At 42.1% G+C, this 25,552-nt stretch overlaps 1 protein-coding gene across 8 annotated transcripts; it reads left to right on the forward strand.

Annotated features, from left to right (window-relative positions):
• Nucleotides 1–344: 344 nt before the first annotated feature.
• On the forward strand, nt 345–24,912 carry mettl27 (methyltransferase like 27). 8 transcript variants are annotated; one of them, XM_059655261.1, is made up of 8 exons: nt 346–535; nt 7,791–7,861; nt 8,082–8,342; nt 11,107–11,227; nt 12,054–12,182; nt 18,529–18,664; nt 19,737–19,829; nt 24,132–24,911. In XM_059655261.1, exons 4-8 carry the CDS (start codon nt 11,108–11,110, stop codon nt 24,344–24,346), a joined length of 693 nt encoding a protein of 230 aa, XP_059511244.1. In that variant the 5' UTR covers nt 346–535; nt 7,791–7,861; nt 8,082–8,342; nt 11,107; the 3' UTR covers nt 24,347–24,911. The 8 variants fall into 8 exon arrangements, with proteins under 8 accessions (XP_059511245.1, XP_048413419.1, XP_059511244.1 ...); XM_059655262.1 differs by lacking the exon at nt 8,082–8,342 and having other exon boundaries at nt 345–535; nt 24,132–24,912; XM_059655258.1 differs by lacking the exon at nt 7,791–7,861.
• Nucleotides 24,913–25,552: the final 640 nt, after the last annotated feature.

A 25,552-nucleotide genomic window follows, 5' to 3' on the forward strand; every position in this document is an offset into this window, starting at 1 on the left:
CATCAGAATGACACTCCCTAAAGATGGAACATCACTCCAGGAATGGCCAGATTCCACACAAACAGCCAAAAACAATGTGCACACATAACATCATAAGATCTGCATGAATGCGTGTGCAATGCCTGTGCAAATGGTCATGAGAGGGATAGACGAAAATTAACAAACGTTTTCGATAATTAGTTTTTCCCAATATGTAGGATACCTTACAACTGCAAATGATTGCATTTTCTAACGAAAATAGGGATGTTTGAAGAAATGCACTTCTGCCCTGGTACGCTTGCGGCTTATCATAGACATGTGACCTATACTGTAGGTTGCTTTCACTTTCGAAGTAGAGCCATTAAAGTATATTGCATGAAACACCGTTTCCGTTTTTGGGCACAACTTAATGAGAAACTTTTTACAAGTACAACCATGTCACGTGGGTTTTCCAAAGTGCGCTCAGATTACCACTTCCTTCAAATAAAGCTGGTAGGCGACCCCTCGTAAATGCATCCCATCATCCTTGAGTAATTCCTTCGCTTGGTTTATCCAGGTAATGATCAAGTTTACTTGGAAACTCTCTGTATCAATCAAAGATTTTGGTATAGGCAATGGCTCCAATTTTCGAATGTTTTCTTTTAATGTACCTGTCTCCTAGATTTGTCTGAATCTTGATTCCAAAAGTCTCTCTCCTTTTGTTACTCAGTCTAGACTACCCAGTGGTACTTCCTTCAAGGAAAAAAAGCGATTTCAAAACGGTGCTGAGAGCCTGGGGCGTTTTTCCCTCTCTCCCAAAATTGGTATTTTACGAACGTATTCCAGACAGTTGTGTGTTACGAGCGGTTGCACGATAAATTATATCATTAGGCGCAATTTTAAAATCTCTATAGATCTGACAGCGATGTAATTTGTAGATGCCGCCCTCCGCACGTTACTTTGAAGCTGAAGTTGCTCGGGAAGTAAACTGGTATTTTCCACATTATGACAGATTTGGTGACGGGGCGGGTCTTTCACAGTGACAGAACATCGAAGCACACAGACCGCTCGAGTAGGACTTGGCCAGAACTGGGAGTACCGCCTCGGGCGACAGTTAGACTCGCGCCTCGTCGTCAGAATTCGAAAAGGCAGCGCGAGAGCCAACGATCTCGCAAGGAAGAGGCGCGATAATTGGGGGCGGGGGGGCGGAGAGGGAGAGAAGAGAAGAAAGAGTATGGCCATGGGGGGGGGGTGAGAAGAGAAGAAGAAAGAGGACGAATACGGAGCGGGAGTTTGGGGTTGGGCCAGAGGAGGCCCGTGACAGAGCACGGGTTGGCTAGACGCTTAATACAGATGTGGGAGAGAGCGTGGGGTCTCACTGGTATGTAAGCTAAAGAGGACTGTTATAAAGCGACGGAGGTGTGGGCTATTCAAAACCCATTACAGAGTAGCGGGATATTGTATATAGCCCAATACGTATAAAAATGGAATCTCGTCTTGAGTATATAACCAATTCAAAAGACCATTCACGCTTCAGAACTTGTTTGTTTTAAGATTAACTAAAATAATCAACCTTGAAAAAGAGCAGTACTTTCAAAATAGGATTGCTGAATCAAAATTGCTCGACCTATTCTGCTCAATTTTTTAAAATATATTTGAAATGCTCAAAGGCTGACTAAAAATGCTAAGATTGGCAGATGTTTCTAATCATCCAGTGTTATTCCACACCTCCAAAGCAGATGGAACTTGAACCCAGGCCTCCTAGCTCAGAAGAACTCTACCACTGTGACTCAAGTCAAATCTTTTACTAGTACATTTTTCACTTCCCACAGAACTGTCTCTTAGGAAATCATCAGGATGCATTATGAAAATGCCTGAAAGTTTTTTTACTTTGGTACCAAGTTGTGTCTGTTTTTAGTTGAACAATTTCAATGAAACATATCCCACTTAAAGCATCATTCAGGCCATGAAAGCATTTTACTTTAAATTCAAAAGCTTTCCTCATGCATTTTTACCCTTTGGACAATTTCAGAAACACCTCTGAAATTTATCATACTGTAAAAATGCAGCTTATGTCATTTTTTGTTATTGGTATGGTCATTGGTAAGGCCACCATTTGATGCTTGTCCTCAAGTGAACCTTGAACGGAGTGGATTGTTAAAACTATTTCAGAGGGTAGTTAAGAGACAACATATTATGTGGAGCTAAAGTGTTATGTAGATCAGCCCTGGGAAAGCATGCTAAATTTCTCAAATTTCATTCATAAGCCTGATGGGTTTTTACTAGGTAGTCGATCGTTATCGCCATTAAAGAGCCAAATGGCCTGTTCCCACACTTTGTCTGATACCAGCTTTATGTGTTAGATTTATTACTGAATATTTGATTTGATGAATTGTTACTTGCAGTAAAATACAATATAAAGTATTGTTTTGCATGCTATCCAGACAAATCAAACCTTACATAAGTACATCAAGGTAATAGAACAGAATGCAGAATACAGTGTTACAGCGACAGAGAAAGTGCGGGGAAAGATCAACTCTAATATATTAGAGGTCTGTCCATAAGTAAGATAACAGGGAAGAAGCTGTTCTTGAAGCTGTTGGTATGTGATTTCAAACTTTTGTATCTTCTGCCCAATGGAAGAGGGTGAATTTTAACTGTTGCCCTCACAAGTTAACTTGAACTTGTGGATTACTAGTCCAATTATATCATCACAATGTCACCGATGTTGTACATTTCCACGAAGATATGGTAAAATGACTTAATACACTTTCAGGATTAGTGTACTCCATCTGGGAATGTCCACCTATAATGTCTGTAAGTCATCAAAGTCTCAAGTAATTAGCCTTGTTCTTTTTGTTCACTCATGGGACATGGGCGTCACTTTCTGGCCTGTGTTTATTGCCCAACCTTAGGTACCCTTGAGAAGATGGTGGTGAGCTGCCTTCTTGAAGCACTTTAGCCCAAGTGCTGTAGATTGACCCATAATGCCATTTGAAGAGGGGAGTACTAAACCAGGAGCTTACTGAAGTCGTCACAAGAAGACTTGAGCCCCAGGCGACGCCAGAGAATGTTGCATTGTCACATCTGTTGATAGAGCGGCTGATGTAAAGCTGTTCACCGAGGAAACTCAGGATGCAAATGGCTACTAGATTCGAGTTGAGGGAAAAACGTTCACTGGTGGGAAAACAAAATGGCAGCCATTTGGAGTGGTCGTACCATCTGATAAAGAGACAGATTGTTGGATGCTGTGCACTGAATATATTTGATGCATTTTTAAAGGTGAATAAGGTGGCTGAAGACATTTTACTGTGTTTCTTGAGTTCTGTTAGGAGCAAGATCTTTGCAATTCTAAACATTCCAGTGCAACCAGAGAAACCTGCAGAGAAGTCACACCAAGAACTATGCAAAGTGTTGGGGAGCTATTTTCCACCAGTCAATGATTACAGAATGTTTTTGTTTTTATAAAAAGGTACAACACAAAGGAGAGTCCATAGCCCAATTTGTGGCTGCCCTAAACAGTTTGGTAGAACATTGCAAATTCAGAGATTCCTCCAAGGTGCCTTGTGGGACCATTTGATTTGTGGCTTCCAACAAGAAGCCATTCAACAGAAGCGACTAACAAGGAGAGACCCGGATTTCATGACAGCTTTTGAAATTGCTACCTTAATGGAGGTGGCCACGGGTAAAGCAATGCAGTTCAGTGATCATGCCCAATACATAGAATAGAAGAAACTCAGCAGGCTGCAGTATCAACTGTAGGATGCTGCCGATGTGGCAACAATGGACACAAGGAGCCAACGTGTTGGTTTTGAGAAGCCCGGTGCCGCAAGTGTCATCAAGTGGGCCATATTGCCAGAAATTTCTGGATACAACTCAAGTAAGAGAAGGGGTGTCCAAAGGAGACAACTCAAAGGACAAGGTATAATGTACATGCCACCAGGCAGGGAATAGACTGTGTGACAGCCAGGTCTGCGGGAGAATCAGAAGGGCCAGGGTCAGCAGAATTTTGGTTAAACATCCTGTTGGTGTGGGGTGAAGCTGATAATTTCTGGGCTCTTCCCAAATTAGAGGGTAAGAAAATAAAGATGGAAGTGGATACGGATGCAGTGGTCACTTTGATTCCTGAATCAGTATATAGGGAAAAGTTAAAGGCACTGCCATTGACCCCTGCCAAGATTACTGTACAGGCATATGTAGAACAAGTGACGCCACTGAAGGTCTGTGTTCTGGTAAAAGTACAGCTAAGGGACCAGTGTGTCGAACTGCCTCAATATGTAGTGAATGCCAACTAACCTGCATTATTTCAGATGTTCCTGGTTACAGAAATTAAACTGGGCCATGGTTAATAGGCTGGTGGACTGAAAAACAAGTTTGCAAGAGATTTTAGGCAAGTATAGGAAGTATAAAGGAAACTATGCGGGTAATGAAAGGAGTACAAATTAAACTTAGGTTGAAGCGGGAGGCTAGTTCAAGGAGCCTGAAAACACGCCCAGTACTGTTTGCCATCGGCTTAAAGTGGAGGCAGAATTGGAATGGCTGGTGAACCTGGGAGTGTTGGAATCAGTAACCACTCCAATTGTTTCTGTTTTTAAAACAGATAGCACAATAAGGATTTGTGGTGACTTTAAGGCCACAGTCAACTCAGCCTTGTGTGTGGATCAATACCCACTTCCACACATTGAGGACCTGTGCAGTAGACTGGCTGGGGGAAAGAAATTCTCAAAAATAAATCTGTTGCAGACCTACTTGCGGATGGGGTTTGAGAAGGAGTCCCAGCCGCCAGTGACACATGTGGGACTGTTCTGCTAAAAGTGATTGCATTTCTGCATCACATCAGCACCAGCTCAAATCCAGAGGCCATGAACCAAATTTGGAGTTATTACCAGGTGTCCAGTGTTATCTGGATAATATTGTAGTCACTGAATCCTCCAAAGAGAAGCATTTGAAAAGTCTAGAAGAAAGCCTAAAAAGGATGCGAGAATATGGCCTACACGTAAAAAGGGAGAAATGCAAGTTTTTAAAGACCTCATAGAGTATCTGGGCCGTGTAATCAATGGTGAGGGACGACACATGGCACCCGTGAAGATGGCGCTTATCATGAAGGCCCCTAGACCAGAGAGCGTGCCTCAGGTGAGATCATGCTTGACAGTTGTGAATTATTATTGTGACTTAATGTCTGATCTGACAACAATGCTAAAACCCTTACGTATTCATTGAGAAAAGGCTGACTGTGGAAATAGACCTCGGAATGTGAGGAGTCTGGGAGGTGAAGCAAACTCTTAAGAAGTTGGAAGTGTTGACTCATTTCAACCCAATGTTTATTCTGCAGTTGGCATGCAAATCCTCCCTTTATCGGGTTGGTACTGTACTGTCACACATCTTGCCGAATTGAGATAAGCAATCCATTGCATTTGCATCGTGGTCAGTGACCACAACAGAAGAAAGTTGTGAGCACAAGTGGAAAGAAAGGATTGGGCATTGTGTTTGGTGTTAAGAAGTTCAGCCATTTCTTTTGCAGCAGGCATTCTGTGCTGCTAACAGACTACAGGCTGCTAACCTATTTTTGGCCCATTTATGCGAATGTTGTCAGTGTTGGCAACACACCTGCAGAGGTGGGCGCTGGCTGTGTCAGCCTATTCATATGCAATCGGATACCGACATTCAGAGAAACACTGCATTGCGGATGCTTTGTAAGGGTTACCATTAGCAGGAAATAAGAATGTTTCCGACTGGAACCTGAAAATTATGTAACTTTCCCAGGAAAACAGGGTACCGGTGTTGTGCCTTCTCAACTGTCGCATCAGTGTGGGAAGCCCAGGACAGCTTGTCAGTTATCATCACTCCTAGGAACTTGACATTGTCCACCCTGTCAACTTCAGCACTGTTGATTGTAGGTAAAGATGTGTTCTCCTACTTTCTTTCTGAAGTCAATGATCAGTTCTTTAGAGATAATGGGAAGTGCAGATGCTGGAGAATCCGACATAACAAAGTGTGGACCTGGATGAACGCAGCAGGCCAAGCATCTTTAGTTTTGCCAAAGTTGTGAGAGAGGTTGTTCTCATTTTACCGCATCACCAAGCCCTCTATCTCCTTTCGGTATTCTGGCTTGTCATTGTTAGATATCCGTCCTAACACATTGGTGTCATCAGCAAACTTGTAGATGGCATTTTTTCACAATTTGACAACACAGTCGTGAATGTATAAGAAGTACAATAGGGAGCTGAGAACACATCCTTGAGAGGATAAAGTGTTGGGTGTTATCATGGAGGAGGTGCAGTTGTCTGACTTCACTGATAGCTTTCTGACCCATAGAACTGCAGAGGAGCCAGTTGCAGAGGCCAGAGCAAAGACCTAGCCTCAAAGCTTTGAGATCAGTCTGGAAGGCATAATGGTGGTGAAAGCAGAGCTGTAGTTGATGAGCAGGAGTCTGACATAGGTGTCCTTGTTATCCAGAAATTCCAGGGATGAGTGCAGGGCTAGGGAAATGGTGTCAGCTGCTGATCTGTTACGTCGGTAGGCAAATTGTAGAGGATCGAGGCAGACTGGGAGACGAGAGTTGATGTGGGCTATGACCAGTCTGTCAAAGCACTTTATGATTAGGAGGTCAGAGCCGCTGGGTGGAAGTCATTACATGTGATTTCTTAAGTATGAGGACGATAGTGAAGCAGATGGGGACTTCGGCTTTATCAACAGCGTAAAAAAAATTTCCAACCCCTTTCAGTTCTACAGTAATATCATATTATCCATGAATTGTCAATTGTTTCTCTCTCCATAGATGTTGCCAGACCTGCTGAATTTCTCCAGCACTTGCTGTTTTAAGTTGCATGCCATTCTGACCCAGAAGGATATTGTTCTTTTATTTTTGAGCCAAAGCCCTGGAACTCCCTCCCAAACAAGTTTGCACTGTATTCCTGTACTTCTGAATTTGAGTACATGTGACAGTTAAAGGATATTCTAATTTCAATAGCATTGTGGGCATACCGATAGCATGTGGATTTCAGCAGTTCAAGAAAATGGCTCGCTGTTTCAGATTCAATGCCAAATGTGTTTACATTCCAATACTGAATAAAAGAAATTCCAAGGAACATTTGTTAAGTTCAGGCCCAAGAGCTGTAGGAAGTGGCTGAAGAATGCAGGCATAAGTGGTCTAGTCAAATCATTTGTTTGATGTGTTTAAAGGATCAGGGAATTTTGTGGCTGGAAATAGAGGTATGAAACTGTAGGCTGAATGGCTTTTTTTGAGTCACATTACATTGACTTTCAGGTATACTATTAACTATAAGAGAGCTCTTAATGAGATCCACCTCAAAAAGTTTACAAATAATTAACAAATTTGTCTTCAGTTTAATTATTTTGTAAAACATATATGGATTCAATGTGCTTTTTCACATTTGAAAAACAATTGTGTACAAATAAAGAGACAAGGTATAGAGCTGGATGAACACAGCAGCATCAGAGGAGCAGAAAAGCTGACATTTCAGGCCTCATTTTCTGAAAAACGGTCTACGTCCGAAACGTCAGCCTTCCTGCCCCTCTGATGCTGCTTGGCCTGCTGTGTTCATCCAGCTCTACACCTTGTTATCTCAGATTCTGCAGGATCTGCAGTTCCTACTATCTGTGTACAAATAAAGCTGCGCTATCTGAGATGTGATGAACTGCTTCTCCAAAATAAGTATCCTGTTTCTAATATGCCATTGTGCGTTCCACCCATTATGTTTTTAGTTTTATTTTCAGTTTTGCGTGTTCTCCTTATGAAGTTTGTGACAATGTTATCAGTCATTGTGCTTGACCTCCAGTTTATTTCAAGTTGCATTTGATTGATTTTACAGTGTTCAGATCAGTTTCTTCTATATTGCACTATTTCTCAATGTCTGCAGTTCTGAAATGCCAAGAATTTTTTGTAAGTAATTTTATCATTAACAGACTTTGTTTGCTACAATATGTTGAAATACAAAGTATTTAATTCTATTTAGAGGTACAAATTCCATGTTCTCCATACCTCATTTTTATTTTGTTTGTTTGATTTATTTTTATTTTTATATAAATCTGAGCTGTTCTGGAGACATTCGTGTTTTTCAGGTCAACATGTAGACTTTTAATAAATTTTATTTGTTTTTCAGTAGTGAATAAATGCTATTCTCGAGTTTGAATATTTGAAATGTGAGAATTACTGACCCCGCCCACGGTCGACGCCGACGAACCCCGCCCACGGCCGACGGAACCCCGCCCACGGCTGACGCCGACGGAACCCCGCCCACGGCCGACGACCTCATCGCTCCGCCCACAACCTCCACAGCCAGCAACCCCAGAGAAGACAGCCACACTGAGCCCTGCCGCATCTTCACCATCCCCCCAGACCTCCCACTGACTGAGGACGAACGGTCAGTCCTTAGCAAGGGGCTCACCTTTGTCCCCCTACAACCACACATCAACGAATACCAGTCACGGTTGGACATAGAGCAGTTTTTCCGCCGTCTTCGCCTCCATGCCTACTTCTTCAACCGGGAACCCAACCCTCCTTCCACTGACCCCTTCACCCGGTTCCAACACCAGTCCTCCTCCTGGACACCACCCCCAGGCCTCCTACCCTCCCTCGACCTCTTCATCTCCAACTGCCGTCGAGGCATTAACCGCCTCAACCTCTCCACCCCTCTCACCCACTCCAACCTCTCCCCCGCAGAACGGGCAGCCCTCCGCTCCCTCCGCTCCAACCCCAACCTCACCATCAAACCCGCAGACAAGGGTGGCGCAGTGGTAGTATGGCGCACTGACCTCTACATCGCCGAGGCCAGACGCCAACTCTCCGACACCACCTCCTCCCGCCTCCTCGATCATGACCCCACACCCGAGCACCAAACCATCATCTCCAACACCATTCACGACCTCATCACCACAGGGGACCTCCCACCCACAGCCTCCAACCTCATTGTTCCCCAACCCCGCACGGCCCGTTTCTATCTCCTTCCCAAAATCCACAAATCTGCCTGCCCTGGTCGACCCATCGTCTCAGCCTGCTCCTGTCCCACCGAACTCATCTCCACCTATCTGGACTCCATTTTCTCCCCTTTGGTCCAGGAACTCCCCACCTACGTCCGTGACACCACCCACGCCCTCCACCTCCTCCAGGACTTCCAATTCCCTGGCCCCCAACACCTCATATTCACCATGGACGTCCAGTCCCTGTACACCTGCATTCCGCATGGAGATGGCCTCAAGGCCCTCCGCTTCTTCCTGTCCCGCAGGCCCGACCAGTCCCCCTCCACCGACACTCTCATCCGCCTAGCTGAACTCGTCCTCACACTCAACAACTTCTCTTTTGACTCCTCCCACTTCCTACAGACTAAGGGGGTGGCCATGGGCACCCGCATGGGCCCCAGCTATGCCTGCCTCTTTGTAGGTTACGTGGAACAGTCCCTCTTCCGCACCTACACAGGCCCCAAACCCCACCTCTTCCTCCAGTACATTGATGACTGTATCGGCACCGCCTCTTGCTCCCCAGAGGAGCTCGAACAGTTCATCCACTTCACCAACACCTTCCACCCCAACCTTCAGTTCACCTGGGCCATCTCCAGCACATCCCTCACCTTCCTGGACCTCTCAGTCTCCATCTCAGGCAACCAGCTTGTAACTGATGTCCATTTCAAGCCCACCGACTCCCACAGCTACCTAGAATACACCTCCTCCCACCCACCCTCCTGCAAAAATTCCATCCCCTATTCCCAATTCCTCCGCCTCCGCCGCATCTGCTCCCACGATAAGACATTCCACTCCCGCACATCCCAGATGTCCAAGTTCTTTAAGGACCGCAACTTTCCCCCCACGGTGATCGAGAACGCCCTTGACCGCGTCTCCCGTATTTCCCGTAACACATCCCTCACACCCCGCCCCCGCCACAACCGCCCCAAGAGGATCCCCCTCGTTCTCACACACCACCCTACCAACCTCCGGATACAACGCATTATCCTCCGACACTTCCGCCATTTACAATCCGACCCCACCACCCAAGACATTTTTCCATCCCCTCCCCTGTCAGCTTTCCGGAGAGACCACTCTCTCCGTGACTCCCTTGTTCGCTCCACACTGCCCTCCTACCCCACCACACCCGGCACCTTCCCCTGCAACCGCAGGAAATGCTACACTTGTCCCCACACCTCCTCCCTCACCCCCATCCCAGGCCCCAAGATGACATTCCACATTAAGCAGAGGTTCACCTGCACACCTGCCAATGTGGTATACTGCATCCACTGTACCCGGTGCGGCCTCCTCTACATTGGAGAAACCAAGTGGAGGCTTGGGGACCGCTTTGCAGAACACCTCCGCTCAGTTCGCAACAAACAACTGCACCTCCCAGTCGCAAACCATTTCCACTCCCCCTCCCATTCTCTAGATGAAATGTCCATCATGGGCCTCCTGCAGTGCCACAATGATGCCACCCGAAGGTTGCAGGAACAGCAACTCATATTCCGCCTGGGAACCCTGCAGCCATATGGTATCAATGTGGACTTCACCAGTTTCAAGATCTCCCCTTCCCCAACTGCATCCCTAAACCAGCCCAGTTCGTCCCCTCCCCACACTGCACCACACAACCAGCCCAGCTATTCCCCTCCACCCACTGCATCCCAAAACCAGTCCAACCTGTCTCTGCCTCCCTAACCTGTTCTTCCTCTCACCCATCCCTTCCTCCCACCCCAAGCCGCACCTCCATCTCATACCTACTAACCTCATCCCACCTCCTTGACCTGTCCGTCTTCCCTGGACTGACCTATCCCCTCCCTACCTCCCCACCTACACTCTCTCCACCTATCTTCTTTTCTCTCCATCTTCGGTCCGCCTCCCCCTCTATTCCAGTTCCCTCTCCCCATCCCCCTCTCTGATGAAGGGTCTAGGCCCGAAACGTCAGCTTTTGTGCTCCTGAGATGCTGCTTGGACTGCTGTGTTCATCCAGCCTCACATTTTATTATTACTGAGATTTGACTGCGTTGTGTGGTCTGTTACTGAATAACTTTCAGTGCAAAATGATCTTCATTTGGCAGCGCTCAACTGCTAGCATTATGTGCATAATCTCATTTTAATTAAATTGCTGCTTGGTTCGTGGAAACTGAAATGAAAGAACAGTTTCTGAACAGCTCTCTGTTTTGTCTTCAGAATGGCAGCCTATCAAAGAACGTTTACAGATGTACAGAGAACCGTTCTCTCTGCTCATAGGGAATCCACGACTGAAGATAAAATGTCATTTTATGATAGTTGGTCTGAACTCTATGAACAGGTAATGCAATGAGGGGACAGGTGTGACTTAACCAGAAAGGGAATCGTAAAAGCATAAACAAGAACAAGAATTGGCATTCAATCCCCTGAGCCCACTATACAATTCAGTAAGATCAAGGGTAATCTTTTACCCTGGCTTCCAATTTCCACACTAAAAATTATCCATTAGTTCCCTTGTACTTAACACTGAGTACTCAACGCTCTCTGTGATAGAGAATTCCAAAGATTCACAACCTTGTGAGTCAAGAAATTACTTCTCATCTCCGTCCTAGACTTTACGTTTTGGGACTCTTACCCCAAGCTCTCAATTCTCTGGTCAAGAGAAGCAACTTCCTAGTATCTACCCTATCAAGCCTATTAAGAATATTATATGTTTCAATGAGATCTGTCTCTTATTGGTCTCCGTTCTAGATTATATAGATGTAACACTCATCCTTTCATTGGACAATCCCATATCCCAAGGATCAGTTGTGAACATTTTTTGCACTCCTGTCATTTGGCAACGAGACCAAAACCAAACATGGTACTCCAGGTGTGGTCACATCCTGCGTTGAGAATGAACAGTTTTGTGGACCTATGAGTTGTATAAAAAGCAAAGCAGGTTAGCGAAAGTAAATCTGATAAGCAGCCTTGGTTCAGTTTTATAAAGGACAAATATTTGGATTCGTAGAATGGAATTAGCAGAAAACATTTGTTAGGGAAGGGTAGACTCTGCTTATTTTTAAAAATGCGATAATGGTCATTTGCTGAAATCTGAATGGCCAGATCTGTCTGAATCTGTACAGTGTTGTAATTACTACATCCTTTTTCATTTGTTTCTGCTGCAGGATGTGATGATTCTGGATTATCGTGCTCCAGTTGTGGCTGCAGAAAGTCTGGCAGCAGTAATTCAGGAAAATCGTGACAAAGTTTTGGTCCTGGATGTTGCCTGTGGAACTGGACTAGTTGCTAAACAGGTTGTTAATTGTAAGCAGTACTATAGATCTCAATATATTTAGAGTTTTAGAAAAAGTTCTTTATATATACCGGGTTGCTTCTGATTTACAGTTCAAAACAAATCTGTAATAAAAGTTTTCAAACTCTAGCAATTGGATGTTAGGAAGGATCGTTCGAGGCGTTACATTTCTGGCTTTTTGACTCATTAACATATTTGTGTTTTCCTGCGAGACATTTGCAATCAAATTAATATACTTAACCAATTTAATTATTACATCCAGCCCTCTCATGTTATCTCCTTGTCATTTTATCCTTTTCATATTGTGCCTCTGTTCCCTATCCCATACCATTCCATCATTCCTGTAAACATTAGCAGGCAAATTGAAACACTTTTTTAATCCTGTTTAATTCACCTCTTCCAATTCCATTCCATTCAACCAATGCCATTCCAATCATGCCATACATGTACATATACAAGGATATAGTATATAACATGCCCAGTTTAATCAATGAGGTTCCACTGACTCTCATCTGTACTCATGTATATGGGCATTACATCCATCAATCTTCACCTTCAAATCTTTCTGTCATTTCTACTTTTCGTTTTTCTCCAACCTTCTCCAAGCTTACAACCTGATGGGAACTTTGCATTCTTCTAAATCTTCATTCCTCATTCCATTTAACATAGTATTTGTAGGTGAGCTTTGAATATTAAAGACGCTCGACTTTGTCACTCCCTATCTAAAGTTGTTGACTTGCTTGCCGAACTAGCTTATTTTCGTTCAGCTGTTTCGTCACCACGCTAGGTAACATCATCAGTGAGGCCTCCAATGAGGCAATGTTGTTCCACTCCATTTGGAATTTATACTGTCCGATTCATTATGGTGGGTAGTGTCATTTCCGGCTTTGTGCTTTGTGGGTTTGTATATGGGGTCCAAGTTTATATATTTGTTGATTGCCTTATGGGTTGAGAACCATGCCTCTAGGAAAATGTTTGACTTGGGCTACTCTACAGATATTGTCCCAGTTAAACTGGTGGCCTTCATTGTCCAAGCATACTGTTATTAATAAAAGTTTGTCATGTAGTTTTTACTATGAGCTGATGTTCCTGTATTCTGATGGCTAGCTTCCTTCCTGTCTGTCTGATGTAATGTTTGTGGCAGTTGATGCATGGTATTTTGTAACCTACACAGGAAAGAGGAAGAGTACCTATACAAAATCTTCGCTATAAATGATAACCCCACAACTTCATCCACAGCTGCCTACTAAGTAGACAACAACAAGAGGACACAGTACATTCTAATACAATGGCCACACTGCCCTACAATCACGAGCATATCAGAACTAACAAGACTCCTAAGACCACCCAGAATCTCACAAGCCCACAGCCACACTATGACAAACACTCACGAGATTAAAGACCCCATACCTATTACATGCAGAACCAACATAGTTTACAAAATACCATGCAATGACTGCCATAAGCATTACATCACATAGACAGGAGGGAAACTAGCTATCAGAATACATGAACATCATCTAGCAGCAAAACGATACGACAAACTTTCGTTTACATCAGTACACTCGGACAATGAAAGTCATCAGTAGTCTGATAGTAGCCAATGCCAAACGTAGACACACTCAAGAATTCCTGGAGACATGGTTCTCAACTCATAAGGCAATCAACAAACATATAGAATTGGACCCCATATACAAACACATACAGAACAAACCAGAAATGAACTACAAAACAAAACAGACTGGACAGTATAAATTCCAAGCAGATTAGAACAAAATTGCTTCATTGGAGGTTCTACTGATGATGTTACCTAGCGTGGTGACGAAACATCTGAACGAAAACCAGGCAGCTTGATGAGCAAGTCAACAATCTTACCCACAACCCAAGCTACAAATCTTTGCTAAAACTTTAAACTCCACACCTAAATTTCTCTACTATGCTCTTCTCCTTTGAGACTTTACTAGTCACCAATCTTGATATCTTCTTAGTTAATTGGTAATGCAAGAACATGATAGTTGAATCTTTTCTTCTTACACCCATCAGGACAATTGCAAGAATACAAATGAAAAGTTAACTAGCACTTATACTGCATGTGAGGAGGATGGCGATTGGTTGCCAAGTGGACCCTGATTGGTAGAACCATCAGTCCAGGGAATGTACCAATTAACAATTGACAATTACTTCGTCTTGTCTTTTTTTAACTTATTGTTTTTCTGACCCATATTTAAACCGTGTATAGCTGCAATATAACTCTTTTTCTTCATTTCTCTATTCTGTAACTAAGGATTGTACCAAGGTACTCTCTACCCAAGATGGTGCCGTGTGTTAGTGACATTGTTATACTGTAACTAATCTTGTAACTGAAGAAGCTATATCTATATGCCTTTGTACCTAAGAAGATGCTGTAAGTGTTGACTTACCAACTTTTCATTGTACTCATTTGAGTACATGCGACAATAAAGCTAATTCAATTCAATTCATTCCAATTCAATATCTGGCAGGTTCTGTTTACGTTTTAAACCAGGTAAATTGACTTTGTTTTAGCGAAGATCCGTAGCTCAAGCTGTGGCTGAAGTTGTTGGTTGGATCGCAAAGCTCATTGTTTTTTGTGCAAACGTTTTGTCTCCCTTTTAGGCGACATCTTCAGTGTTGCCTAGCCTCCGTTGAACCTAGAAGGGGATGAAATGTTTGCACTAAAGCCAGTCAACTGGGCAAACCAGCCAACAACTCCAGATTGACTCTGGTCAGGGCATTGCCCTGAGAAATGAACCAGCGAATGGCTGTTGCCTATTTTGCAATGTTGAATTAGACACGTGTATACATGCCTTCTTTCTTCTGTAAAGAACTGGTCCTGTTTATTAATATAGGCAGCTTCCAGTATACACAAGTATATCACATTGCATGCTAGACTGACAATTCTAAATTGGTTGTCCTACACTCGGCCAAAGATGTCCAATTGCGGAATCACATCTAATATTACTGTTGCAAGGTTTTCATGTACAGGTTGGTTGGATATGATCAGTTGATGGAATGTGCTGTTGATAAGAACTGCTAGTCTTTGGAATATATGAAATATATGCTGGCATTATACTGGCACTGAAGCTCATATACCATTATTATTTATTTGCGTGATAAGCAAAATTTCTTTTTGGCTTGACGGCAGCATATATCACTCATGTTGCTTCTGCAAAGTAACAGTGTGAAACAGCTAGCATCAACTGTTACTCAAACTTTGGCATACCTAATCCTTCCAAAGTAATTTGAGGTAGACTGCTCACTGTTCAGAACCAAGATGGCTGCCTCAGGATCTAACATGAATTTGCATGACAATGAGAAATGGTCTGATAGAGGTAGCAGTTATGAAGTAGGATGGTTTTGATGTGCTGTACTTCACCATCAGGCCTGCATGTGAACAAATGGCCCTGTCCCTATTTATGAGGTTGCTTATAATGAAAATTATGTAGTGTGTGGCACCTTAGGAATTCCAATGTGTGTATGCGGAAAGGTAGGTTTGCAGTTGATGGTAGTAGAGAATGTGTAGCTAATTTCTCGATGGGGATATCAAGAACAGGGAGCTCATTTGATTGTTACACTTCAAACATGCATTTTACTACAGAATACAACCTATTAAGACATTTAAGAAAATTCTACATTCAGCTGAACTTTCAGATATAGCATGCAAATCATCTACATATTGGAAATATGCAAGGGATAGGAGATTTAGGTGTCATTCTGTTGAAGTCACATCTGTCATAGAATCTAGCAAAGATATCACAAGAGCTGGGAATCGGGAGGATTCCATGTCGACACCATCTGCAGAAGTTGTTGCATTCATAAGTTCAAAGAATATTGATTCATGCAATTATTGTGGACCAAGATTGCCATGGTATAGTGCAGCAATGCAAATCACAATGGCTTCCTTGAATGCAACATTACTGAATAGTCTAACAATGTCAAATGGGCATATGGACTCAGCTTGGCATATTGCAAGCCCTACATGGTCTTCGTAAATATATGGGAATCTTCCACAGTCTAAGAGGAAAACATGTTCACAATTGGCTGTAGCAAGCCAGTAAACCACTTGACCAATTCATGTTGTGCACACCTACTCATTGATGAGATAAGATGTAAAGCAACATCACTTTTGTGTGTCTTGATAGCCCGTACATTCATGGAAGCTGGAAGCCATGGGGGTGAAACATTATCATGTATACACCTGGCAGCATGTTGTTGTAACACAAGTCCAGCAAACACTTTTTTAGCTTGCTTTCAATTAAGGCTGTGCAGTCATCCCAAGCAGCAGGTCTAATGGATATAAATTTGGATCTGTCATTAAGAATGGTGTGTATTTTGTTTATGTAGTCATGCTTGTTAAGGATTACCTTTCCAGTCCCTTTGGCTAGCTTGCCGAAACAAATGTACATATTGGCCTTGAGTCCTCACGATGCTGCTACATGTTCATGTTGCATGTGAAAATTGGACAAGTCATTCAGAGTCCCATATTATGCTTTCAAGTGTCATTTTCTTTAGTGAATACTGATTTTTGGACAAGATAGCTGGTGATAGGGGTGTCCAGATTCACCCAATACCTCATCCTGTTTGTGAGATGAAGACCCACCAGAATTAAAACCATGTGTAAGAACAATCTCTGTGTTTTCAAAGACTACAAGGACAAAGTGATTTGCTATGCATTTAGGAGCATTGTTAGTTTCCAGAACACTTGTGAATTTAAAGTGCAGGTATGCTTTAACCCTCATTGTTATGGTAGGAAGCAACAAAGCAGCCTGACTGGATCAAATAAGAAAATGAAGAAATTTGCATGTTGCATATTTGTTAATTGATCTGATGAGTGAAAGATAAAAAGCTGCAAAAAGTTGTATTTTTTTCAATAATACCTTCCTATTAGTCTGATTATGAATATTTGAATCACATTGAGTTTCCTGTGATAAAGGCCATGTGTAGGTGCAAATTGTTGAGCATTTATACAAAGAGGTCTTCAATGGAAGTACTGTTTTTTTGGTCTGGCACACTTTTGAACAGGAATGTTTTAGTGTTTTGAAAATCGTCCCCTTACAAAAGTTTGAAAATCACTTTGATAAATGGGCTGGTGTCTCAGCATCAGAGAAAGGTAGAATCATATAAACTTACAGGTCCACAGCAGACCAATCAGCAAATAGTGTCTGCATTTGCATTGCCAAAAAGAACTATCTGGCCTCGTCTTACTTTCCAACACTTGGTTGTATCCTTGGCAGTTATAACACTTCAAAGTGCATGTATAAGTTTCTCTTAAACTCTTTATATTCTATGCTTGTGTTAATTGAAAAAAGTATCCCGTTTGCCCTTGCAGTTATAATTGGAGATAATGGGAACTGCAGATGCTGGAGAATCCAAGATAATAAAGTGTGAAGCTGGATGAACACAGCAGGCGAAGCAGCATCTCAGGTGCACAAAAGCTGACGTTTCGGGCCTAGACCCTTCATGAAGGGTCTTGGCCCGAAACGTCAGCTTTTGTGCTCCTGAGATGCTGCTTGGCCTGCTGTGTTCATCCAGCTTCACACTTTATTATCTATGCCCTTGCAGTTATGTTCACTGTCTAACCTGTTAAATTCCAGTAATCTGTATTCAAGTGCCCCAAGGTCCTCTGCATTTTCCAATCTTTTTTCTCTAGGAACCTTCTGCCTCATGCGATCACGAGGTAATGCTCTTTTGAAGAGCCAGTTCAGGCGCAATGGGCAGAATTTCCTCCTGGACAATAACAGTTGCCTAACCATGCGACTCATATCATTTCAAGCCTCCTATTTCAGATTAATGGTGAGGAAACTCACGGTTCATTTCATCAGAGAACACACAACTTCATAACAATTACATCAGTTCTGACTTATGTGCAACTTAATAGCCAGATAACAATGTTAACTGACAGCTGCTTTCTTAAATCTTGTGTAGTGGACAGAATGTGACTAATAATTTATTCAGTGGCATAGAAGATTTACTAAGTGGTAGATTTGACTCTTTCCCCCTTCTGACAAACGCCATTTTTGACTTTGCTATGTGTAAATAGGTTATTGGAGTGGCTAATCAAAAGAATGACTTACTTGTAAGACACTGTGGGACATGAAATCATAGAAGAGGCTATATAAATACAACTGTTTTTCTAACATGCAGCAGGACATGTATGTTGTGTTGAAAATCCTGTGTTATCATAGTACTTCATCTATATATAAATGAAGAACTTTGGCGTGATGCAGGATATATTTGTCACCAAATTCTATTCAACAGGCTGTAAACATTGCTATTTGGATTTAGTAAAAGTTGTGTAACTAATTTCTTACAAGGCTTATTTTGTCTAGCTGCAAAGATTCGGTTTTCTGAACTTTCATGGAGTGGATGGCAGTGAAGGAATGTTGGAATTGGCACGGTGCAAATCGATATACCAAACACTTCAGAAATGTATGCTGGACTCTGAGTTGCTTCCAGCATCTTCAGGTAATATTTTGTTCTTCGACCATGTTCCTAATATAATTTTCTAATTCAATCATTGCCTAGATTTTGTAGTGCTAAAGGAACATGATCTTACAATGAAGCTGATTCAAATGTCCAAATGAACTACTGATGCTCTAATTTCTTATGTTCGTGGTACAAAGTATGAAACAGAGTAGAACGATCGTTCATGGTATTTATACATTTTAAAAAGTCTGCAAATCAACTTCAGGTCAATCTGGGGCAAGAATAGGAAGGTTTCAGTTGACCTTAACATCAGCCTATGCAATTAAAAAATCAATGGCCTAATAATTTTATGCCCATGTCAATGTCAAGTGGAGCTAGATTTCACTGTTTATGTTGCCTCTGTGATCACATAACATTCATAAGCTTGAATGTTAAGATTATTAAAAACAAAAATTTGAACCTATCTCCTTCTAATCTGACTGCATCAATGCTCAGATCCAACCCTGACTTTGTAATCAAGCCTGTCAACAAAGGTGGTGCTGCTGTTGTCTGGCATACTAATCACTTCATTGTGGAAGCTGAGTGCCAGTTCTTGGACAGCCCCTCCTGTCTCCCCCAGGACTGGTTTCCACCATTGTTCATCAGTCTTTTGTGTCTACATGGGCTTCTAGTCTCAGTTTATCTGGGAATCTTCTCTCCCTAGGCTCCAAGCTTCTACCTTCATCACTAAATCCGAGGGACTGCCCGAGCAGACTCATTGTTCTTGTCCATGGAACTTGTTTTTTCCTCTAGACTCCTTTTTTTCTCCACTTGTCCAGTCCCTTTTCACTTACATCCTAGAGTGGGTCTTCAATCTAGATGTAGGGACCCTTTCCATTACACTACAATACCTCATCCATTCTTAAGCAGATATGAAAAACTAACATATTGTAAGTAGTACTAAAACATCACATCACCCTCCTTTTTCTGTCTCTGCTTTCTAGCACTCCTGATTTAATTTGTATTGCAGAACGAAACAAGGAAAGAAATTATTTCCGCAGTAGTACAAGGTCAGATTTTGCAGATGTTAATCTGTATTTATGTTAAATTTATGTTTTAAATTCTGTTTCAGACAGTTATGATGCTGTTGTGATTGTTGGGGCATTAAGTGGAGGGCAGGTCCCACCTGCCATCCTTCCTGAACTCCATCGTGTTACCAAACCAGGTAAGAAAGTTTTGAGGAAGGGTTACCAGACCCAAAACGTTAACTCTGATTTTTTTCTTCTCAGATGCTACCAGATCTGCAGAGCTTTTTCAGCAACTTCTGTTTTTTTGTCCCTGATGTACAGCATCCACAGTTCTTTCAGTTTTTAAGCAAGCTTCAGGTCATTTGCTAAACCTGAATGGTTCTATAGAAAATAAATGTAAATGACTTGGGATTGATTAAGTACAGAGGTGTGGCATGACTTAGTACAATCTTCCCTTAATTTTCCAAGTGCTTAGTGTAACGCTGAATTTGTATATTTATCCTCCACAAACCAGATTCAGTCAAGCAATATCTGAAAGGTCCTGAGACAATCACTGTCAAAATGATCTGGGCCTAACCTGTGCTACAAGCATATTAACATTCAGCAGATATTTCACTTATCTTGAATTGAGTTTCCTATTGCTAGGGGTCACCAAGCAGACAGTATTATCGATAGAATTGCACAGTAGTTAAACTAAGTGATACAACAATATTAGGAAGCTGCTAATAAAATAGTAATAATACCAGTGTGGAGCTGGAGGGACACAATAAAATAGTAACCTTCTTTTTGCTCTTTTCAAGAGCATAGTGAATGCATCAAGATGTTAGTTCCAAAATATTATGCTTATCAGAGAAGAAAAGTATGTCATTTGTGGTAACTTGAAGTGCAGTGGTAATTGAGATTTATTAATGGTTTCTGGTCATTCAATGCACTGCTGATGAACCAAGCTGTTGTCAGTATGAATCATTTTGACTCTGCTTCTGACAACAGCATCAGTCTAAAGACAGGCTAAGGAGACATTTTGATAATATTTTTGTACCTTTAATGTAGTAGCCCAATTTCTGCCTTATTATTGCACCTCCCTTTTTTACTCTCTGCTACCTCAAACTTGAATCCATTTTGAATAAACTTTACCCTCATACCTGTTGGAGAATCCAATGATCCTCCTTCACAGATAGCATGACTAACTGCCTTATTTGCTGATATATTCAAGCCTCTCAGCATGACTACTGGGAGCGAACTCCAACTACTTTCCCATCTCACTCACATTATAACTGTTTTGGTCTCTCCCAGAGGATCAGTGGTCACGGCCTCATCCCTCTTGCATTTTCTTCCAGAATATGGATTCATTTGCAGATAAAGCCACTGTCATTTGTCATGTTATTATGATGGATTGCATTGTCATTCAGACTTTGATTGAAACTTGAATATGTGACATCTTGCCTCTTAGTGCAGCCTTCCCGTACAGACAATTTGGACTTCTCAGCCACAAAAGGTATTACATCAAAAGAAATATGTCCATGAGGTTTATTCACCCTGGTTGTGATTGATTACAAGGTTGATGTGGGCTTATGTGCCTTGCCAGAAGTTAACCATGTACTCCTATCTGTGAGCAAACTCCTGACTCATGTCATGATTTTCACTTTCATCATCAAGGGTTTACTCTCACTCGTGTATCTTTTCTTCTCCCAAGACATCCCACTTTGTATAGGGATTTTGTGGAGGCTCCAGTGAGCCACTATAATGCAGGACTCTGGAGTATACTGGGCCAGGCATCTGAATTTCATTTTCAAAAGCCCTCATTGAAGCATGTGCAACATTGTACATCTCCTCAGTTTGAGGCTTCCTGACAGATATCATCCACCGTGTCTTGAGGTGGTAGACCTTGTCTCCACACAGTCTGCATGCACCAAGTGGTATTGAATGCTGCAGGCACCTGTGAGTATTCCATAATGTAAAAGTAGTGACAGCCCTCTGTATATCGTGCAAACTTTTGTTATTTGACTGGTGTCATCACAGGTGGTCTACAGATTTAGGGAGTGGAACCCTTTTCTATTGAAAGGCTGCTGTTTACTGATAGAGCACTCCGAATTCAAAATGGGTGCAATGGATTGTACCTGTAGAAATCCTGCAACAGCAGTGAAGCAGACTGCTCTGATTGTTTGTCTCCTTGCATCCAAAGGGAAATGAATAAATTGGTATGCTTTAGTGAAGAGAGCATCAGTCATTTCGCAGATACATTTGTGAATGGCCTCCTACAAATTTTTTGCAGAGGTCTCCAGTGGCTCCCTGAAATAATCAACTTGTATAGAAATTGCAGACCACTGTTACATTCAAGACAACTAGATTGGCCAGCAGCTTGCAGATGCAGAATGCACTGGCCCTGGGACATACTGAGGAAGCTTCGACTTTACCTGTCTGTTGGTTGCAGATAGCTGCATTAAAGCACATAAATGCAATTTTGGGCCTCCTGTCACCCATATTTCACATGATGTTCCTGTATGGTATGACTCGGCAAGCAGGACTTCAGCCATTAACTGCTGCTGCAGCAACCTTTACCCTCTAGTTCCTCATTAACTGCAGTGTGATCAGAGGAATAAAAGGGTTGATGTTTGTCGTTCAATTGTCAGTTTCAGGACATTTGCAAAGATTATTTAAATTCTTAAATCTATAATTGAATGCACGTAGTCTTCTTTTCCTTGACTTCTGCCTTGCCAACCTTCACCGTTGTGCCTGAGGTAAATCTTTCAGCTAGCTAGCTTTCCTACCTAGTCTCCTCCCAGCATGGAACATGGAAAGCATTATCCTCTGTGACTTCAAGAACAACTCCTTGTGATCAAGCATACAGGTGCATGGAGGTAGAGTACATTTTCTGGGGTACTCAACTGTTGCGCCTTCCTATTTGTAATAGTTTTTTTTCAGAGAGATCCCTTCAAATCTGGTTTTGGTATAATGGAACAGCCAGCAGCAACTTACCTCTCTCTTTTCCTGCCACCTTTCCCTTTTTTGACTGGAACGTCTAGCTGGATGTCTTTGTAATGATTGGCTGTGCCCACAGGTAGCTTATGGATTGAAAGTATATTCCTTGCCCAATGCTTTATGAATACCTCAGACATAATGAGATAGCAGTCAGGACACTGTAAGCTTTGGCTCAATGACTTTGTAAGATTTCATTAAAACGTGAGACACTAGGCTATCTTGTTATGTTAGTTGCAAAGGAATTGAAAACAGTTGACAATGGTTCTCATCTACTGAACTCATGGTTATTCAGGTGCCCCTTTCAGATGGGAAATACTTGAAGCTATATCACACCAGTCGCCCCAAAAATGGACTGTTTCCACTTTGGCTATAGTCTTTTTGAAATCACAAGAAAGTTACGCAGTTATTTTCCAGTTTCTGTTTTCAGCTTCCTGCGATTCGTTATTTGGCTCTGTTCAAGCATACCCATTACCCCGTTCCCTAACACCTTGCAGTTAGCCCTGTTTCTCCTAATCATATGGCTCTGAATTGCCTGCAGGACCTCTCAATCCTAGTTGTAATGCTTATGCTGATTGTCTACCCTCCACGGATGGAAGCCAATTCAACCCTAGGTGATCATATACTCCTCAACCCTCCTCTTCAGAGCTGTACCCTGTCATATCCAACTATAATTATTTCTTCCATTACATAATAACACCAGACAAAGTCACAGACACAAGAAGGAGTGATGGCCTGAATATACTGTATGTATCCTGGGTCTGACTATCCAGACAAATTGTCCATGGATTGACGTCTGACTGATATCACCCTTGCCCTAATAAGCTTTGCTTCCTTTTTCTGCTTACAAAGTTAAAAGCTGTGCTACCACAGCTACCTTGCTTTGCTAGTTATGAAGTTCTGTGATTTTCAGCCACACTTTCCCCCCCCCCAATTTTTTGCCACTTAAACAATTCAGCCCTTCACCCCCTCCCCTTGCAGTTTATGCAGTACTTGTCCTTTAGCCACTTGCATCCCAAATTTGCCATGTATTTCAGACACAAACTGCTCCCTTTGTCGTTAGCCAGTGCTTTAAGATGGACAGGGAACACAGCCAGCCTTTCTTCTCATTGAGGGCTTGACAGTATTTAGAGAGCTCACAATGCAACTTAATGGATGCATTATTTTAAAATTGAATAACTATGAGGTCAAAGCAGAATGTACTTAACCCTGAACTTCAGGAAGAAATACATGTCACCAGGAACATGCCTGCAGTAGGTGGCCACTTTGCATTGCTCAATTGGGCAGAATTTATTTGGGCAGCCAGCTTAATTCCAGTGAGTAGTGCTGCTGTACATGTCAGTAAGTTTCTGAACACCTGCTGGCGACCCTGCTTTGAAAATCAAAGAACTTTGATACTGAAGTTCAGCTTGACAGCAAGATTCTGACTCTTGGCTGTCTCTGGAATGAGTTCGCATGCACATTGTTCTTTTCTCCTTAGGTGTGGAAAGTCCTGCCCTTTAAATTTGTTTTCTGTTCTTCAGGGGGCTTTGTGTGCATGACAACCCGAAACAATACCTCAAACCAATTCTACAAAAAACAACTACAGGCTGTAATAGAGGAAATGGAACAGAACAGATTGTGGGAAAGAGTTACAGTGCAAGAAATAGAACATTGGGAAAAAGCAACAGCTGAAGTTGAACATGGTTCTACATACATCTCTGGGATTATCTATTTATACCAAAAATCAAGGAGTTAGCATTATAGTGAAAATAATGAAACTCAATCTTCATTGAGGTTCTGTTGCTTCAGCATAGATCTTAATTCATACTGACCCATCCGATGTTGTGTAAAATACAGGATTGTTGCTAACAAAAATTGTTCTACAATAAAATTGTATTCATATGCTGATTGGCAGTTGTCATTCTAATGTAAACAGTGTTTTACAACTGGAATGAGTAAACTAAATTATTTGAAAGAAAGTAGGTATTCCACAATCACTGATAACACCTTAGTTGGAGCAAGTCTATAAAAGCAGAAAATACTTGAAATATTCAGCAGGTGTGACAGCACTTTAAGAGAGACATTCCAGAAAAGTAGAATAGTATTAATATTACTAGAATCTGCTATCTTTGAGGCAGACATGTAGAGTTTAAGAACTGAAAATAGTAGTAGGTTTCCTTTCTCTGCATTGAAATATCTCTTCTTGTGTTGATATCACTTTTTAAAGAAGTATCACATTCATCTATGTCCAACCAATTTGGAGCAGGTCAGCACCTACATGTAAGTCACAAGCATCAATAACTACCATGAAGGCTTCCTGAAATTCTGGGCAACAAACACATGCTATTTATTAAGATGGCTTTCAACCTTTCAAAAGCTGCTTGGCGTTCTTGTGGCTACACTTTTTTACCTGTAGCAAGTAAGTCAGTGTGGCAGCTGTGGTGTTGACATTTGGACCATATTTGTGGTGGAAAGCACGCATTCATAAAAACCATATGATTTCCCTTTTCACGTTGAGCAGGAAAATCCATCAATGCTGCACATTGTCTCTAAATCATTAAAGTCTTGGGTGTGGGAATAGCCATGCTTTATAAGGCTGTTTGCAAGTTACACCATTACATCAGTTGACATAATCTTCTGTAAAACCTTCCAACTGTTCCATGTGGAACATATGCAATTTCAACCAAGTTGCCCTCATGCTCTCATTTCTGCCCTGAGCCTGCTGCAGTATTGTAACACAGCATAACACGAGCTCAAGGAACTTCACAGCCTCTAGAGTTCAGTATTGAAATCCACTACTTCAAGCACAGCCTCCATTTTCCTTATATTTCCCCCATTGACCCCCCAGCCTTGTTTGTGTCTTGTTTACATTGCTGACAGTAGAGCGGGCCCATTTTCTACCTTTCACATCTTAATTTACATACATTTTACCTCTGTTTTTCTTCTACCACAATTGGAATAC

The sequence above is a fragment of the Stegostoma tigrinum genome, chromosome 27 (assembly GCF_030684315.1).
Source record: "Stegostoma tigrinum isolate sSteTig4 chromosome 27, sSteTig4.hap1, whole genome shotgun sequence".
NCBI classification, from domain to species: domain Eukaryota; kingdom Metazoa; phylum Chordata; class Chondrichthyes; order Orectolobiformes; family Stegostomatidae; genus Stegostoma; species Stegostoma tigrinum.